Source organism: Caenorhabditis briggsae, assembly GCF_000004555.2.
Source record: "Caenorhabditis briggsae complete genome, chrIV, whole genome shotgun sequence".
Taxonomy (NCBI): domain Eukaryota; kingdom Metazoa; phylum Nematoda; class Chromadorea; order Rhabditida; family Rhabditidae; genus Caenorhabditis; species Caenorhabditis briggsae.
This window is the reverse complement of record NC_013487.2, coordinates 7,206,926-7,224,866: the sequence shown is the minus strand read 5'-3', so window position 1 is coordinate 7,224,866 and position 17,941 is coordinate 7,206,926. Positions and strand designations below refer to the sequence as shown.

Genomic DNA, 17,941 nt, shown 5'->3' with positions numbered 1-17,941 from the left:
ATGATAAATTTCTATGCCAATCGTACGTCTAGAACGCAACTGTGAAAAAATCTAACTATTGTATCGGTAAATTCTAAACTAGAAAATTGTGATCGAAGGAGGAAAACTCAGAATGCGTGACTCCTTTCTCGCAAAACAACTCCGTAAACATGCCTCCTCATAGCCCATTTTTAACGCTTGAGTGTGTGATGATCCAAAAAGTTACTGATTCCGTGAACTCAATATCTAGGTTTTTATGGTTTTATGTATGTTCCTTAATGAAAACTTGTGCACTTTTCTTTTATGCTAGTCAGCTCAATCAGATGTCTGCCGAGGAAGACACAGTACCACTCGGAACATACTTGTGAAATTGTGCAAAAATGAGAAATTTTTCTCGGTTTTCAAATCAGCCTCATGTTTTTTGACAGTTAACTGTGTGAAACAATTGGGAATGATCCTGTAAAAAACAAAAATTTAGAGTCAGCACTGTTTTCTGAACAGTTATCAACGAAAAAGTTCATTTCCAGTGTAAGCTGGCCGAAAACGGATGTGGCTCAATTATGATTATAGGTACAGCGTAATTCCTCCCATAAACAAAATTATTAAGATCTCTTTTCACTATATTTTATAGTTTCACTAAATTTTAGAATCTGTGTTTTGAGTTATCTTTTATTTTTCAAGTGAACTTATACTTATGTGACGTTTTTTCGGGCCATTTTTTCGATTTTTTCAATTTTGCCAAATTTAAGAAATGGTAGCGGTCTCAAATGGTATTCATTAATTGACAATCCAAATTAGTATTTGCTTCAATCAAATCCTGTTCAGTCCATATTCCCAGTTTTCGAAAAAATTCAAAATTTTTAAGTGAACTTATAATTATGTGACGCAGTGTACATGTTCGTTGCCCCTAGAAACCGTGAGTAGACATTGACAATTAGAAATTTTTATTTCGGTTTCCCGTAAAACAAAATTGATAGCGGGTGCATTGGTTGTCAGACTTACCGGAACTACACTTTCAGCGTTTGATTAACTTCTGTGTTAGTTAGCGAGCTCCGGCTTTTTCTGATAAAGCACATTCTGAAACTCAAAAACCCAAGTTTTAATGTTTTCAAAAATTCTAATTTTTTGAATTTTTTGAGCCTGAGGCTGGGCCGGCCGCAGCCGCGATTTGCACAGTTTTGGCTTAAAGTGATAAACTGAACCGTCATGTGGCCTGAATTTCACAATTAGATAAGCAATAAAGAACCAAATGATTTTAAGAAGGGGAACACGCTTTGACAAAAGTGTATAGAGGGGAAACCGACAATTTTCGTTTTCATCTCTTCTCGTCTAGAAAAAAAAAGAGGGGACGACTAGTCAACGAAAAGAATGATGGATTCTTCACTCATTCCTTTTCCATCCACTTCAAGACACGATTTTGAAAAAAAGTGTTTGAAATTATAAGAAAAAAGAAACTGTGGCCTTTCTGGAAATCAGAAGATGTGGCAGATCACGAGGACCCATTACCACGCCTATGGATACAATCATTCTGTTTGTGGTCATTAATCATTTTTTGAAGAACTGAAATTGTTTCAACGACATCCTTCTTTTCCCCATCGCATTTCGACAATTATCCATTATTTTGAGTGATTGAACGTTTTCAATTAGTTGTTCTTAATGAGAAAGAGAAGGAAGGATACAGTTTGCTTATCTCTTTTGTAAAAAATAAGAAAAAATCAGAAAAGAAGCGAAGAGGGTTGAATTGGCTATGTCCACGATATATTTTGTGCTAGTATAGCTCCAAAAGTTGGCTCCTGTTTATATTTCATCCAGATAAAGATCTCTCCGGAGATTTCACCTTTTTGATGAAATTTGAGATCTATTGAAAATATATATCCGATATAGAGATCTTGTAAGATGATTTAAGAGTGAGAAAGATTGAACGAATCAGATAATTTTAGTATTAATAATTTAAAATTATATCAGAATGTTTCAGAATTGCTTCTCTGTATTTAAAATCAGGTTATCAGATATCAAGGACCTTACAGATATGCAAAGATTAATTAGCACAACGGTTTCTAAAAATAAAGACAGATAGAGTGGAAAACCATGTAACTTAGGACTGCGGGAAAGAAGGAATTGGTTGGTTGGGGTATTTGTGATGGAGTGAAGAGAGACACACAACGCCTTCTTCCCTTTCCCTCTCTGCGTCTAAAAGACTCAGAAGCCGTGAGCACACACAGGCACACACGCACCAACTCCTCTCTCCGTAGCTTCCCCGGGAAGAGCTCTCTGTATTCTGAAGACACTGTGTTTGGGAGAAGAAGCGCAGAGACGTACCACCCGAGAAATGGCTGGACCCCCATCTCTTATTTCTCCTCGCTTCTACTGTAGTCTCTCTCTCTCTCTTTCTTCTTTTCTATCCTTTCTATGGTCTTACTACCCTTGGAGAGGGTTCTATGTAGCTTTTCCTTTTCCTCTACCCCCCATTCCCGCCCCCTTTAGTTGTATTCAGAAGGGACCTGCGGACCAGGCACCGAACAACAGACACAGAAAGGGACAGATGGTCGTTCGTATTATGAAAATATATATACAATATGTAAATGTTCATTGCACTGATTTGTTTTGAACCATAGAGAAGCTAAGCCATCATCCGCCATGTTACACTTCACATAAAGTTTCAATTATTGACTCGGCCAATCCGTTCAAATCTTTTTGAGTCTCATCCACGTGTTTTCGTGCTTCTGCCTCGGTGGTCGTTTTCAGACGGATGCATCGAATTAGACGGATTATCAGCTGAAAAGTATTAGATTTTTTTAAGTGCAATTAACAGCTTTTGATATATAGCTTTTGATATAGTCCTTTGTACATGAAATTCAGTGTGACTCATGGTTTCAAAACCTAGATTTGCCAACTGTTCATCTTCTCGGATTTCCAAGATTCCTGCATCACACTACCGTAATCCTCTCAAGGGCTCTCTCCCTCCCAATTACTATCCCTTTCTCATTTTCTCTTCATTTCCGGAAATGTATGGAGAGAGCCACATCCGGATCTATAATTAACCTACAGAAAAGCTTATAATTGACCTGGAGAAGGGTTTTATCGCGGATCATAAGAGGGACAAATTAAGGGAAAATTTCATGTTGAAAGCAAAAATATGAGCTCACTCGGGTTTCAGGGAAATATGGCGTTAGAGGTATTTGGAAAACTACATCTGTAACAGGGAATTTTCTGTTTTGATGAAGAAGACCAGGATCACACAATTTGAATTGAATTTTGATAATCCAAAAGTTTTGTTTTGTGCTGAACTGCTGACTTCAAGTATCAAGAACTTTTCAAGTCATAATAATTCCTAACTGAACCAATAGTTTTCAGGTATTTCTCTATTACTCCTCACTTGAATAAGTTTCCTAATCGATATGATGGAAATGATCTTGCCAAACAAGTCGACATGCGAACTCTGTGGAGACCAAATGCTTCCTATGAACCCGATCATCGGACAATCAAGAACCACTTCGCTTTGGTTTCTCTGCAAAAAGTTGTGAAATAGAGAGAACGAAAATAACTGAACATTGTGAGATGTAGCCTAGTAGATTAAATTTGTGACCGTACATAGATTCGCCTACTGTATAGCATGGAATTAAAATTTTCCAGATAATATTTGTGAGAATAAAAACTTCCAGGAATTTTGAAATTGTGGAAATTCGTCTTTTGATCTTCATCAAAATTCAATTTATAGTTCGATTTTTAACTCTTGAGCAGACTGTAGTTATGCATCGAAATTCTAAAATCGAATGTACCGTTAAATCAAAATTTATCCGAAATTCGAAATAATATTTTACCGTTAAAATAGGTGACACTGTCGAGTTTGAGCTGATCTTCTTGCCTCCCATGCAAGATATCGGAAATTTGTCAACTGATAAGATGTTTGTGATATTTGAATGATAGAGGGACCTTTTACTGTTTCAAAAACATTGTACGCATCCGGATCTGCCGATAAGTTTTTATAACCTAGGCAGGAATCGGAATCTGAGAGTTTAAAACAAAATTGAAGGAAAATGTCAATCTGCTTTACAATTTTTTGGTTTTAAAAATGTCTATTGTTTTTGTCGATTTTGTGTGTTCTCAATAATGACAGTAATTCTGAAATAGCTACCTTCCGTGTCCTGACATATCTCTCATCATAAACGCCCAAATGTTCCGTAAGCTCGAGATGCTCTGACCAACAACCAATGGAGACCACTGTGAAAACAAGGAGAAATATGCATACGAGTATCATTGATATAATTTTAGCAAGTGCTGAAAAAATATGGTTGTCTTTTATGTTTCATCAAAGTCTCGCACTTCTCTTGTACCCAACCCTTTTATATTCTGTAAGGGCATCCAATAGAATCTTCTCTTTGTCGGATAGATATCGAGTATGGATCAATCTTGCAAAATCTTGACTTCCTTGTGATTGATTTGTTTCATCCTGAAAATTTGATTCATTCTTTCGTTCAATTTTATCTATCCACCAACCTGACATTTTCCCAGAAATGCTTGTGCTCCTCCGACTCCAGAAGACGTTCCCACAGGAGCAGTCTGTGCTCCCGAAGGTCCTCCGCCACCGATATATTTTTTGGGAGAAGTTGTGATAAGTGGAGATCGTACCGCCTGATTACTAGTTGACGGCTTCATTTGAAAAGAAAAGAAGACGTGGACGAAGTTGAGAAAAAAGTCAACAGAAGATGTTGAGGAAGAAGCTAAAAGGGGCACCCGGAAAGTGGAAGTGGTGCGGGAAGAGAAGAGAAAAATAGAAAAAAAACGAGAAAAAATAGCAGGCAAGAAGTATCGCGAAGGGGGCTAAATTTTTGAGCACTAGGGAAACAGAAAGAGTATTCAGAATCGAGAGATTTAGATGAGTTTTTTGAGCTGCAGCAGCTCCTTGGAGCTCGTTTGTCTCCTTGTTTTCAGTGTCAAATCTATTTATTACTCATGCAAGAGAAAGAAAGAAAAAGATTTCGAAATTTCGGAAATCTCCAGAGAAAATCATTGGATCAGATTGAATTTCAAAAACTTTGTTCTGAGCAATTTTTCTTTCTTCAATTGAATTCTCTACTTTGTAAAACATTGAAACAGTTGTTTTATTTTTTTTTTCATAATTGATTCAAAAAAATTAATCAAATTAAGTCAAATAATTTTACAAAGAATCAAAGTGAAAATTGCAGAGAAAATTGTTATTGGTTGGTAACGGTAGTTGGAACTTTCTTCCGGAGTTCCTTGCTCGACAGAACTGCTAATTGGTGGTGTTTTAGTTTCATTGGTAGTTGAGTTGTTTTTCAGAATCACGAAATCTGCTCCAGGAACTGGAACGTCTCCAAGTTTGACAGGGTCCTGTTGAGGATTAGGAATGGCACAGGCTGGAAAATTAGTTTTAAAAATTAAGTGAAAACTAAAATAATGGGTGGTGCACATTTACCCGGGCTAATAAAAATGGATAATCTTTAAACATGCGTAACTTGAACGAAAAGAATGAAAATTTATAGAAATATATTTTATGTTTAATTCAAAGCTACTAAAATTTTCAAAGCGATTTCTCAATTCTAGGTATTGTTATGATTGTCCAAAGATGAAGAAATTTTGGCTAGCTATAACTTAGCTCAAAATTGATCAGGTGAGTCACCACAGACAAAGAGTGCGATCCTTAGATCCAGCACAATAATGTGAAATTTGGTCAGTTTACTGATGAATTAATTGAATTTTCGCACTCCAAGTTTGAGCTTAATACACCGCTTTACTCAAATGTTAGGCTGGTACAAAATTTAGTTCAGTGAATTATGCGCCACTCTGCACATTTCATTACTCCTTACCTTCCGATGCGAGAAGAATCGAGAATCCATAAGGAATGAGAATAAGCAGAAAAATGCGAATTGTTGACATATTTATTTAACAGCGATTGTTGGATGCTTTCAGATGGGGCAAAAGCCAAATTTATTGTCATTTCAACCCTATTTTGTATTGCAACTCGACAAAATTTACATATTTAGCTGGTACTCTTTTGCTGGCTTTTATCATTTTCTATTCAGATCAGGAATCAGATTTCATTTATTAAAATACAGAAAAATGAATAAGATTCTTTGATTTGGAATAGGCATGTATACTTGAAGAGGATGGCTATAAATTTGGAAATATTTAAAATTTGTTCATTTCGTAAAACCTGTAATAGAAGAGCCCCTAACTTTTAAATTCGAGCCAATTTATCTCGGTTCGTGTCGAAGATATAAAAAAGTTATCAACTGATAAATTGTTCATTACAATATCACAAACATTTTATTAGTTGACACCATTCTGATATTTTGCACAGGAACTAAGAAAAGTTAAATTAACTTGACAGTGTGTGGGGCCCTTCTATTACAGTTGTTACCGTCTTTGAACTTACTTAAACTGGAAAGCAAAAATTTCATTAAACCCGTATGAATTGAAATTCTAAAAAAAATAATCAAATCAATAAAGCAACGATGAGAATCAAGAAAATAATTGAAATTTGAGAACGACTAGAATTACAGTAGTGTCGATCATTACAGCAACACAAAGTTCCTTTCATTCCAAGAAGATCGGTTTCCATGCACCTGTTGCGGATCCCCTGAAAATTGTTATAAAACTTTGGACACCCATTTTGCACATTTACATTACAGAAAAAGCTGGAACATCCCATTTTGACAACTTCATTCAATTGGGTTTCCTCCATGAATTTGTAACAGTAGGACTCTCCCATCCCTAGCATCGCATCACAGTTTTCTGAAAATTTCGATTCATTTCATAATTTTTTGGTATAAATATCTACCAGTGTCTTGTATCACTTCTTGTCCCACTACATATTTCAAACCAGCATAACAACGAATTTCAACGGAATAGATAACAGTTGGCAAGATTAGAACGGCAAGAAAAGGTAGCCGGGTGGTCATCTGAAATTGAAAAAAAATAGAAGAAAATCAGAAATCAGTAAGTAGGTGAAAAGTGAAACCACAGATAAATCTTGATCAATCAATGTCAGTCGGAGAAACAAAATAATTTGTTGTTCTTCTGTCCTGTTGCCGACCTGACAACACATGATTCTTTTGATTGGCGAGAAATCAGAAGTAGTGTGTGATGAGGAGAGGTTCAGAAAAACCGAACAAAAGATGATTCATCAGTTCCTGAAGTTATCTGGCAGAGAAAGAATTATATAAAAAGAAAAAGAATTTGATGCTTATTTCAAAGTTTTAATTAGAATTTCATCAACGACGAATCAGTACAAATTTCTCATGTTGAATTTATTATAAGAGTGAGAAGAATGAAAATGAGAAGTGGGGAAGGAGGGAAGAAATCGAGAAATGGAGGAAAAAAATAAGAGACACATCGGAAATCGGATTGATTGGATTGAATCAATGAGTTGGAAAAAATAAAGTGTAACTTGCAAATGAAGTTCGGTTTCAATTTATAACAGGAGAAAATTATAACGAATCAAGTCAGAAACAATACAATACATATTTAAGGGTATTTTAAGCTGAAAAATCTATGAATTCCGACAACCTTAAAAGTAGATCAAGAAAATTTGAAAGTATAACACTCGAAATTAATTAGATGTTGTTTGAATTGCATTGAGCTTTTTAGATTTACATAACATGCCTATAATTCCCTTCTCAAAGTTGAAACCTATTTGTAAAGTTTCGTTCAAGTTATTACGGTTGAAATCATCCGAAATAGTTAGCCTTTGAGTGATTCAACATAAGACTCAAAAACAACATAATTATCATCTAAAATGAAGATCCCTTTTGTTTTTTAAATGAAAACTTCAGAGAAATCAGATACTATTGTCTGATAGAAATATTTTATAAAAATTTTCTCTGAAAATCATTTTCCCTCCGAAAATCAACTGAATATATTTCCAAGGGGAAAATGGGAGAATGCACCAAACGTAAACTTTCCTATTCGCACAGTCGAAAAGTAACTTTGGAACTAAATTTTCAAAAAAAAACGCTACAACGAAAATGCCCTATTTTCGGACAAATTACTCAAAATTCCGAGATGTACTAACTTTCAATTTTCTAAATCAAACTTTTTTCTATTCAATTTCCGAGGAGATTTTGTGAGCCCCGACAAGGCCGGAAAAAACGGCAATATTTTTCGGAATGTCGGAATTTCCGAGTTTCAAATTTTCTAAATTTCAGAATCTGGAAATATTCAGATTTTGAAATTTTTGGATATTCGAAATGTCAAAAATTCCGAATTCCGAAATTTTGGAGTCCAGAAATATTCCGATTTTTAATTTCCGGATTTTCGGAATTCCACTTTCCCATCACCAAGCGAGAAAAATTGACGAACCGATTTCAAAAAACAAATTATGACAATAATTCCGATCGACATCGAGGATAAATTTTTTGAGTACACTTTCAACATATCGCAGTTCAAAAAACTTTAATTCCGAAAAAAATTTTCGAATTTTTGGAATTCCGTTCCGAACATCCCTATCTATAATATCAGGTGTCTTCTAAGCAAAAACTCTGGAGGTTCTGCTTTGGAGGTGCCAAACATTCTGACTCTCGCCACCAATTTGTTTAACACTCAAAGTAAGCCCCTACTGGACTTGAAAAAGAGGACTAGCCTTCTCTATAAAAATACAGGCATTGTGGCCCCTTTCCTACAATTACAACGTGATTTAGAATCATAGGCTCAGAAAAAGTCAAGTGTATGCGTAATCTGATCTTTTGAAATTCAGAAACCTCGACAATCATAAATTAGAAAATTCATGAAAAAATAGGATTGAAAAACCCAGAATTTTAAAAATTCTGGAATTTTTATATTCCGGGTTCTAGAATCACAAAAGTCTAATCATCTTGAAATTCAGAAATTTGGGAACATCAGAAAATTCAAGAAACTCGGGAAATTCCAAATTCAAATTTTAATAAACAACAATACCCGTAATCTAATAAAGAGAGTCCGTCACTTTTACAGGGGCTGTTTTTTAGGGCCTATGCTCACAAATTCGAAAATTAGGAAATTTTGAGCTTAAGAAAATGATTTTTTGGAAACTCAGGATCTCGGTAGTTTCGGAATTTAACATCTCGGATATGAGGAGATTTGAATTTTTGAGAATTCGAAAAGTCAGTTAATGAAAAGTGTTTTAATGCATATAATCTTAGACATTGTGATGAAGGAAATAAGTCTAACAAAACTTCTGTAACTCTCAAATTCGCAAATTTAGAAGTTCTAAAATTCTGAAATTCAGAAATTCTACAAATCTGGAACTTCTGAAATCCCAAAACCAATTTTGCAAATTTTTGGCAAATTCAGGAATATAGCCTATAAAGCCATTCATAATTAAGATCGGAAATTTTTTAGCTCTTAAAATTTGAAATCCAGAAAATCGTTTCACTTCAAAACAGCGACTAAAAATTTTGGGAACAAAATTTCGAAAAAAAAAATCTAAAAATTGAATTCAGAATGAGTTCAGAATTGAACAAAAACTCAAAATTTCAGAGAAACTTAGGAGTTAGGAAGTTTTTAAATTTTTCGAAAGAAGTTCAGAGGTTTAGAAATTCAGCAGTTTACAAATTTGAAAATTCAGGTATTCATGATTCAGAAATTCTGATTTTTCGAATTTCCTAATTTCTGAGTTTCTGAAGTTCTGAAATTCTGAAATTCTAATTTTTTTTTAAGATTCGGAAGTTTTGATTTTTGATTTTTCGAATTTCCGAATTGCCAAATTAGGACTTTCTGAAATTCAAGAATTTAATCTCAGAAATTTTAGTTTTTTGAGACTCTTAATTTCTGAATTTATGGGTTTCTGATTTTTTTTTTGAGATTCTGCCTTTCTGATCTTCAGATTTTCCGATTTTTGCGAATTTCTGCATTTCTGCATTCAGGAATTTCTGATTTGCGGTTATTTTTAAAATTTTAAAATTTTGAATTTTTCGATCCGAAAATTCACACATTTTAATCTTTTGGAATTTGGAAATATATAGTTCTAAAAATCCAGGTTTCTATAGTTTCAGCATTTAAAAAATTTGGAAAATTTGGGAATTCAAAACCTTCGAAATTCGAAAGATTTTAATTTCTTAAAACTTAAAGCCTAAGAAGTTCAAAGACTACATTAAACGCGTTCTTATTGATCTTTGAGGGATCTTGTCTTTTTCTCTGATTTCTTATCATAATTTTTAGATACTTTTAAATCTCCAGAACCCAGACTGAATGTCTCTTCGCACAAAATCATCTTTTTGTTTGATATAACGTGGATAGGAAAAAATAGGTGGATGGGCGGGAATGGCGTGAAAATAATTTCTAAGGATTTGCACTGTAGAAGTAGAAGGTCATATCCAGAAGACGTCAAAAATCGAATATCGAAAATTTAAAATAGACGGGCATCATCTCGCTGCTATTTCGGGTCATCTGTGAAAATTTGGTAAATTTTGGTCCAGTGGTGAGTTCGCTACGGTCTCAGAACCGGGAACACCGGACACACACACATAGAATTTGGTGATTGTTAATAGTAAAGATCTTCGTTTGAAATTCGAAACATAAGGAATTCAAAATGGGTTTCTATTTTTCAATCATCCTCTCAGAGTGTCCTAAAACCGACAAGACTTAACGAAAATTATTAGAAAATTGAAAAAAATACGTTTGCAGTTACCAAAAAGAGAAACTGCAAAGCCAGTGTGAGCCTCTATTAAAGGTGGGTTTCTATTATTTATTCTGAAATTCCGACATTGCGAAAATCGAAAATTGGAAATAAAAAACTCAGAAATTTCGGGAAGTTCTGAAATTAGAGATTCAAGTGCGTGATATAAAACAACAGAAGCCAGGAGGTTGAGCCCCCGGCTCGCTGGTGAACACCGTCTAGTCACCTCCTCATCGATGCGAGCAGGCCGTTGACGGCTAGGCGACGAGCCGTTCTGTCTGCGGCCCGTTCGTCCATAGACACAGATACTAGAGACAAAGCGGGACTGGCGGATAACTGCTAGATGCCAGCTGAAGAGGAGCGAACTGATGAACACAACTCTCGAACAGAAATCTGCTATATGTTTTATAAAAGAATTGTTAAAAAGAGTATTCAGGGAATTAATAAGATAAATGTTCGTAATCCATGAATACTTGGGAATGGGATCGTTAAAGTATGAGTAAACTGGGAAAGGAAAGAAACAAGATGTTTATGAATAGGTAGTGGACAAGATGGAAAGAGTAAAAACAAAGTTAGGAATTTAAAAAAACTTGTTTACTAAGTTGTTACTGAACTATTGGACACTGATTTGAATGTCCGAGATGCATATAGTGAACTATATAAATGATTTTAAAAAAAAGAAAATGCTGCCCTCAATGTGAAAAGAAACTAGGTCACCCAAGTCAGTGACGTGGAAGAAGGCGTTGTGGAGAAGCTAAAATTTCAACCATAAACATCCATGTTTTAAAGATTTTTCTTTTTTTCTTTACGGTTCTTTGATTAATAAAGTTTTTTTGAATCTACAGTAATGACACGGAGTCCTCGTAGCTTTTTCCCTCCTCTCCGTTTTGAAGTGGCAATAGACGAAGACAGTGACTTGGAATCATCAAAAGAAGAAGCGGATGACATAGAACTTCCAGAAGAGCCATATACAGAAAATGATACAAAATGATACATGACTACTCGGCTTCGTCGTTCTCGCTGAAGAAATGGACAGAAACGATGCAGATCTTGAGAACAACCAGCAGGACATTCAGAAGCTCATTCAACACCGTAGCGAGAAAAATAAGACTGCGATTCCAATCAAAAAGACGCCAGTCAAGATACTCGATTCTCAAGTGAAACATCATCGAATCCGGCCAATGACAACAAGATCCTCGAAGCATAGCAATAAGATCTATTAGGTTGAGCGAAAAGTCTTTGTAATTTTTTTTTTGGACTGTCATATCTCAGCGTTGGTTTCCCGTTTCATTATTCTGTTTTTTCTATGTATTAGTTGTGCATGTTTAAAAAATTTGTTAAAATTAAAGACGGCGTTCATTATGACCGAGAATTTGGTCAGAGACCACCATGCTCTCAGGGGTACTTTTTCATAAGAGTTTCTCCAAGGTCACGAGGGCAGCGTAGCTTGTCGTAAATTGTGTGCAGTGTTAGGTGAGAACAATGTGCCCTACACTATAATAAAGTTTTGGTTCAAAAGTTTCTCCGAAGAGAACTACGATCTCGAAGATCTGGTCGACCACGTGTTGATCTCAACGAGGATATCTCTAGCGCGCTGGAAGAACAACCAAGAGTAACGTCACGCGAGCTTACACCAGGTCATAACCGTCCTCAAAGAATCATACTTGATCATCTTCATGAATCTGGAAGAGTGCGAAAGTTTGGTCAACTCGCTCGTCACCTTTTGACGGATTCACAACATGGCACATTCTGCGACATGGCACATTCTCGGCTTACTAGGAAATGTAGAACCAATTGGGTTGAGAATATTATCACTGGTGACGAGTAGAAAAAGACGATGGGTCCCGGCCGAGAAAACCGCCCAAATGGACACCAAAGGAGAACTTCACGAGAAAAAGTTATGTTGCCCATTTGGTGGGACAGTGAAGGCGTTATCTTCAGAAGACTTCTTCTAGACGGCGTTACTATCCGGACCTCGAAAAAATCCAGCTTGTTGATGATTCCGACCACCTACAACTTTGAAGACCCGTCGGAAGCTCCAGATGCTCGGAGCCAATGTCTTTTGTCATTCACCGTATTCACCAGACCTGGCTCTATCCGAATATATTTTGTTCCGTTCCCTGCAGAATCTTCTTGGTAGGCAGAAGTTCCATGATAGAGAGGATGTTAAAAAGTGGTTGGACGACGTTTTCGCTTCCCATTCTCCCGAGTTCTATGGTAATGGAATCGCTCAACTTCCATTGCGTTGGCAAGAAGTCATTGATACTTTTGGTGAATATATCCCACATTGAATTTCGCTTTCTTTGAATAAATTTTGTTTCGAAAAAAAGACTAAAAATTACAAAGACTTTTCGCTCAACCTAATAATAACTAACATATTTTCTCTTCTGTTACTACTTTCCTGATCTCCGTTATTGTTGTTATCTATGAGCTAGATGTTTTCTAATACATTTTTTAATAATGATTGTTACTTTTTGATACAAATTCAACAGACAGAACGACGACATACAACTAGTGAAGGACGGTCCGTTCATGAGGCGCAATATCTAGCGAACGGGCCGTCGCCGGCGCGGAAACTGGGACGGCGACTGTTCTTTATTTAACAGGTTCCGCCCCGGCGCACGCCCGTTTTCCAGCAGTCGCGCCTGGCCTGTGTATGCGCTTACCAGTTGCGCTATGGGCGTCGCCGTTTGCCTGGGAAGAATTCTCCCTTTTGTACCCAGCAGGCAGAGCAGAAAGACAAAGGCGGAGAGCATAGTGTATTTGTGTTGAGTGTGTTGTGGCAAAAACGAGTAATTCGCGGATGAATATTGCTGATGGACCAGGGGCCGTATTCATGAACATTTAGTTTTGTAAATCATTTACTCTCAATTGTTTTGCCACTGCAGTCACAAGTCATATTGATCATCAAAAAATGTGATGTATGCACATTGTGCCCAGACTGTATTATCGAACCTCCGTCTCTTCATAACCTCTCTATCACCACAAAAACTACATAATTTTTATCAGTTATGATTGAAAGCATGATTGACTCAGTCAGTAGACACAACATTGGTTTTCAGTTCTCTGAAGTAAAAACAAAATGAACGAGTTCTGTCTGCTATTCTTCTGGTTTTCCATATTTTCGTTGTTCTTTTCATATTGTAATTCAGCCATTGTTACTACTTCTTTTGGTCAATTGGATGGAGATGATGTTGGAGAATTTCTATTGTTCAAACGAATTCCATTCGCCAAACCACCAGTTGGAAAATTGAGATTTCAAAAACCAAAAGCTCCTGAAAAATGGGAAGGTTTAAGAAACGCAAAAGGTTTGTTCGTTTGGTTATCTTTGATTTATTCTAGAAGTGCTGATAATGTTTGTTTCAGAATATGGTCCAGCATGTATGTCAAACTCTACAACATCAACAAGCCCACAAAAATGGGTTGATGAAGATTGTCTTCATGTGAATGTATTCACTTCAAAGAAATGTTTGGTTAGTTTTCAAAGTTTTTTTTCAAATGGAACCCATTTTTTCCAGAAATCTAAAGATTGTGCTGTTGTAACCTACTTACATGGTGGAGGTCTTCTTTATGATTCCGCCGTTATGTTTAATGATACTTATCTTTTGGGAACTTTTGTTAATCAAGGTTTGATTCGTTTCAATACATCAATTTCATGTTTCTAATTTCCAGATGTAATACTTGTGATTCCGGCTTTCCGTCTTGGAATCTTTTCTCACTTTGTTGTTCGTGATCAATCCATTGCTCCAAACAATTTGGCTCTTTATGGTACGTTTAAATTTCCGTAATACCTCAAATGACTTTTTAACTGCCAGATATTATTCATGCTTTGGAATTCGTCAAATCTGAAATTCGAAACTTTGGAGGAGACAACAAAAAAGTAACAATAATGGGGCATTCTTACGGTGGTTCTCTGACTGCGATTCTTACATTCAGCACCAAAATTAATACGGATTTGAGGTAGGAAAAAACAAATGTTTCGACCAATGGAGAAGAAAATTGTTTTCAGTCTATTTCAAAGAGCCATCAGCATGTCTTCTGGTCATGATTTTCAAAATTTTGAAATTCAAGAGCAGAAAACCAGATACTTTGCCGAATTTGCCAACTGTATTATTCCAGAAGATCTTGGAATTAATATGACTTCGAATCAGAGAGATTTGTATATGATGAAATGTTTACAAAACAAAGACTCACATGAATTATTGAGGTTGGTTTGGGAAAAATACAATGGATTCTTGAAACTTTTAAAATTTTCAGATTGCAACGCAAACTAGAAGAAGAAGGGTATCCCACATTTGCGTTTGCCATTCAACGAGAACCACTTTTCCAAGATGTACCGTATCATCATTTCATGGATACCCCGAAACACGTTCCAATGTTAACTGGATGCACAGGATATGAAATGGATCACGCACCAGCTGATAAGCCAATAGGAGAAGGTATTGGATATGAAAACCCGATTGAGGTATATGCGAAATATCGAATGGATTTGAAGAATGGGAATTATGGTGAGCAATCTCTACCTGAGCATCAAGGATTATGTGAAAAAAAAGTTATTAAATATTACAGATTTCTCTAATCACTCTGATGAAACTCAAGCTATTATGGTTCAAGAAATTATCAGAGCTCAACGCTTGCAATCAAATGGAGTGCCTGTTTGTCCCAAGGTTTTATTCTAAAACTGATTTCCTCTTTCCAGGTATTTCTCTACGAATACACCTACCCAAAACACGCAAGGCATACTGATGATCTGTTCTATTTAATGGGTGTTCATCGGTTTGAAAAAGACGAGAATGAAGAGAAGCTGGCGAGAGTTTATGAGAGATTCTTCATGAATTTTGCAAAGTATGGAGAACCAGGAGAAGGATTTGAGATGGCAAATGTAGAAAGGAGCTCATATTATGAAGTTTACTGGAATGAAACAACTGGTGAGAGACCACAAATGAAGGATAGATTTGAGGAGAGGGTAAGTGATGAAGGACAATATTGCAATACATTTTGAAATTCAGATAATCAATTACTGGCTGAAAGACATGATAGAATACGACAAAAATGTTACAGCGCTAAAGAAAAAATCGTTGGAACCAGTGAAACCTGCGCTGAGATTCTATAAGCCCACATCTGAACAATATCAATTAAAATATATGTTCATCAGTATTTTTATAGTTTCCGCTATATTTATGGCCGGTTGTCTGTTCGGAAAATATTTCTGTTCAAATAGCAAAAACAGAAATCTATACATTCAAATCGATGGGAGAGACATTCCAGCTGGAACTGTGAAGAATTTCTAATAATTAGGTCATTTATATTCATTTTTATTGTTTTTTCATTATTATTCAGTGCTAATAAATGTGTATAAGATAATAAAAGTGAGCAATCATATTGATAAATTAAAATTGAAATAGTGCAAAACCTGAATCAAATAAAATTATATTATTTCATGCAATTTTACTTCTTATGATCTGAGTTATCGTGAGTTCAAATAGACTGGGTCCCAAAGTTGCTAGTTGTACAGTGGTCCGAGTAAACTGAAAATATTCTAATTTGAAAAAAGATTGCGAAGAAATATCATACTAATGTTCGGCCCTTTTCCTTTCCCTTCAGAATTACTGGAAGATCCAGATGAGTTGTCTTTTGGTGGTCCTGAATCCGGAGGTTTCCCATCACTCGATGATCCAGTACTGGCTTGGCCAGAATCATCTAAAATAATGGTTCAGTTTTCAATTACAAAAAGTTTTGGGCACCTGAAGACTCTTCCGCTGCTCTCTTTTCTTTTTCAGCTAGTTTTTTCAAAACCGATTTCGGTAAAGTGCAAACATGGCTTTTGGTTTTACATGCTCCACACTGTTTGAAATTCTGAACCTTTAGAGGATGGCTGGAACTGCGACGAGGAAAATACTTCATTGAAGCATCTACTGAAATTAGAGAAATCAATGTAGTTTCCATTACTGACTCTTAAATTACGTGTTGTTCTAAGTCGTTGCTGGCGAGCATCCTCCGATTCCTCTAATCGGTTGTTCACTTCGTCTGGATCTTCAACATGGTACATACTCGATGCCCCTAGATCTCTCAACCAGTACGGATTGAATGCACCCCAAGTCTTATGTTTTCCCTTCTGGTTGTAACTATAAGTTATTTGAGCTCTGTTCCTTTGTTCATAAAGTCCACAAATCAATCCTCTCTCATATGATTCACCTAATTTTTGCTCAGTTCGGTACGCATTCACATTTGTCGGATCTCTATGGACATCATGCACAATGAAATGTGGGTTCTCTTGCACTGGATAACAAAGAACTTCTGGAGGAATCGCTCGAATTTCTGACGGTCCTGCGAGCATGAAATCAGATGTTCCATCCATCCAAATGTAGAATTCAGAAGATGATGAATAGAATTTGGTCAGAAACTGAAATCTTTATACTCTTACAACTAGCGAAATTGTTCAAACTTGCCATATACATACGCCATCTGATGTCATAGTTAAGCTTGAATGTAATTGGAGCTTGCAAACTTTGGATGATCCCATGGATCGTTTGCATTGATGGTCTGGTCTTTGCAATCCAATCAATCGTCAAGAAAATGAATCTTGTTTTCGTTTTCAAATCGATATGAACCAACATTAATGCATAGATAGATGTAACGTTTAGGTTGCTGATTCCGTTGATATCCAGATTCGGTTCCACATCATAGAAAATTTTCAGAATATCTTTCAACTCTTTACTGAAAGATTCCTTTTGAAAACTTGTGAAATCTGGTCGAAATCCACCGTGTGGTCTCTCTTGAATACACTCTGCGGAAGCCGAGTTCAACCCGAGGATGGTCCTTTGAGGGCTACTTTTGAAATATGACAATAGGAGTTTTTCCAGTTTATCCACTTGGAAGTGATATGCGACCTTCATCAAATTCCACACAGTTGCATCTGTTGGTTGAATGGTTTGAGTGTACATCCAGCTTATTACTGCATATACGGACTGTTCATTTAAGCCAGAAACCGAAAATCGTCTTGTAACCGGGAAAGCGATGTCCTGCAATTTCAGCTATTATTTTTTTTTCGCTTTGAAAATATCTAACCATGTATTTCTTCGAGTACTTGTAGAGAACGAACGAATGGGATTGAATTACTCGTCCTGAAGGCAGGGAGATGAAAATGTTACAATCTCTAAAATAACTATTTTCAGAAGTTCTGTTCTTTTCGTTCAAATGATACCTCATGTCTTTTTTAATCCATTTTTCAACGAGTACTTGCTTCTGTTCTTCTGTACGTTCATCGTCCCCAAAACCCATTGTTCCTAGTAAGGAATGATTAGAAGATTCTCCGGAACATCAAGTAGTGTGGATTGCTGAAACGTG

General features: G+C 36.1%; 5 protein-coding genes across 5 annotated transcripts; 1 reads left to right on the top strand and 4 right to left on the bottom strand.

Annotated features, from left to right (window-relative positions):
* Nucleotides 1-2,619: 2,619 nt before the first annotated feature.
* Nucleotides 2,620-4,635, bottom strand: CBG05365 (the record flags this gene model as incomplete). Its single annotated transcript, XM_002633458.1, has 5 exons — nucleotides 2,620-2,754; nucleotides 3,356-3,487; nucleotides 4,115-4,257; nucleotides 4,303-4,429; nucleotides 4,477-4,635. 5 exons carry the CDS (start codon nucleotides 4,633-4,635, stop codon nucleotides 2,620-2,622), a joined length of 696 nt encoding a protein of 231 aa, XP_002633504.1.
* Nucleotides 4,636-5,127: 492 nt separating this feature from the next.
* Nucleotides 5,128-5,877, bottom strand: CBG05366 (the record flags this gene model as incomplete). The annotated part of the gene is made up of 2 exons (XM_002633459.1): nucleotides 5,128-5,357; nucleotides 5,808-5,877. The coding sequence occupies 2 exons, from the start codon at nucleotides 5,875-5,877 to the stop codon at nucleotides 5,128-5,130; spliced, it is 300 nt and encodes a 99-aa protein (XP_002633505.1).
* Nucleotides 5,878-6,436: 559 nt separating this feature from the next.
* Nucleotides 6,437-6,902, bottom strand: CBG05367 (the record flags this gene model as incomplete). The annotated part of the gene is made up of 3 exons (XM_045235444.1): nucleotides 6,437-6,580; nucleotides 6,626-6,735; nucleotides 6,782-6,902. 3 exons carry the CDS (start codon nucleotides 6,900-6,902, stop codon nucleotides 6,437-6,439), a joined length of 375 nt encoding a protein of 124 aa, XP_045092914.1.
* Nucleotides 6,903-13,676: 6,774 nt separating this feature from the next.
* CBG05369 lies at nucleotides 13,677-15,885 on the top strand (the record flags this gene model as incomplete). Its single annotated transcript, XM_045235443.1, has 10 exons — nucleotides 13,677-13,902; nucleotides 13,961-14,067; nucleotides 14,113-14,221; nucleotides 14,267-14,362; nucleotides 14,410-14,554; nucleotides 14,604-14,801; nucleotides 14,852-15,102; nucleotides 15,164-15,261; nucleotides 15,294-15,560; nucleotides 15,604-15,885. The coding sequence occupies 10 exons, from the start codon at nucleotides 13,677-13,679 to the stop codon at nucleotides 15,883-15,885; spliced, it is 1,779 nt and encodes a 592-aa protein (XP_045092915.1).
* A 187-nt stretch (nucleotides 15,886-16,072) lies between these two features.
* Nucleotides 16,073-17,875, bottom strand: CBG05370 (the record flags this gene model as incomplete). Its single annotated transcript, XM_002633462.1, has 7 exons — nucleotides 16,073-16,122; nucleotides 16,169-16,294; nucleotides 16,339-16,509; nucleotides 16,559-16,997; nucleotides 17,044-17,616; nucleotides 17,663-17,750; nucleotides 17,799-17,875. 7 exons carry the CDS (start codon nucleotides 17,873-17,875, stop codon nucleotides 16,073-16,075), a joined length of 1,524 nt encoding a protein of 507 aa, XP_002633508.1.
* Between the last annotated feature and the right edge of the window lie 66 nt (nucleotides 17,876-17,941).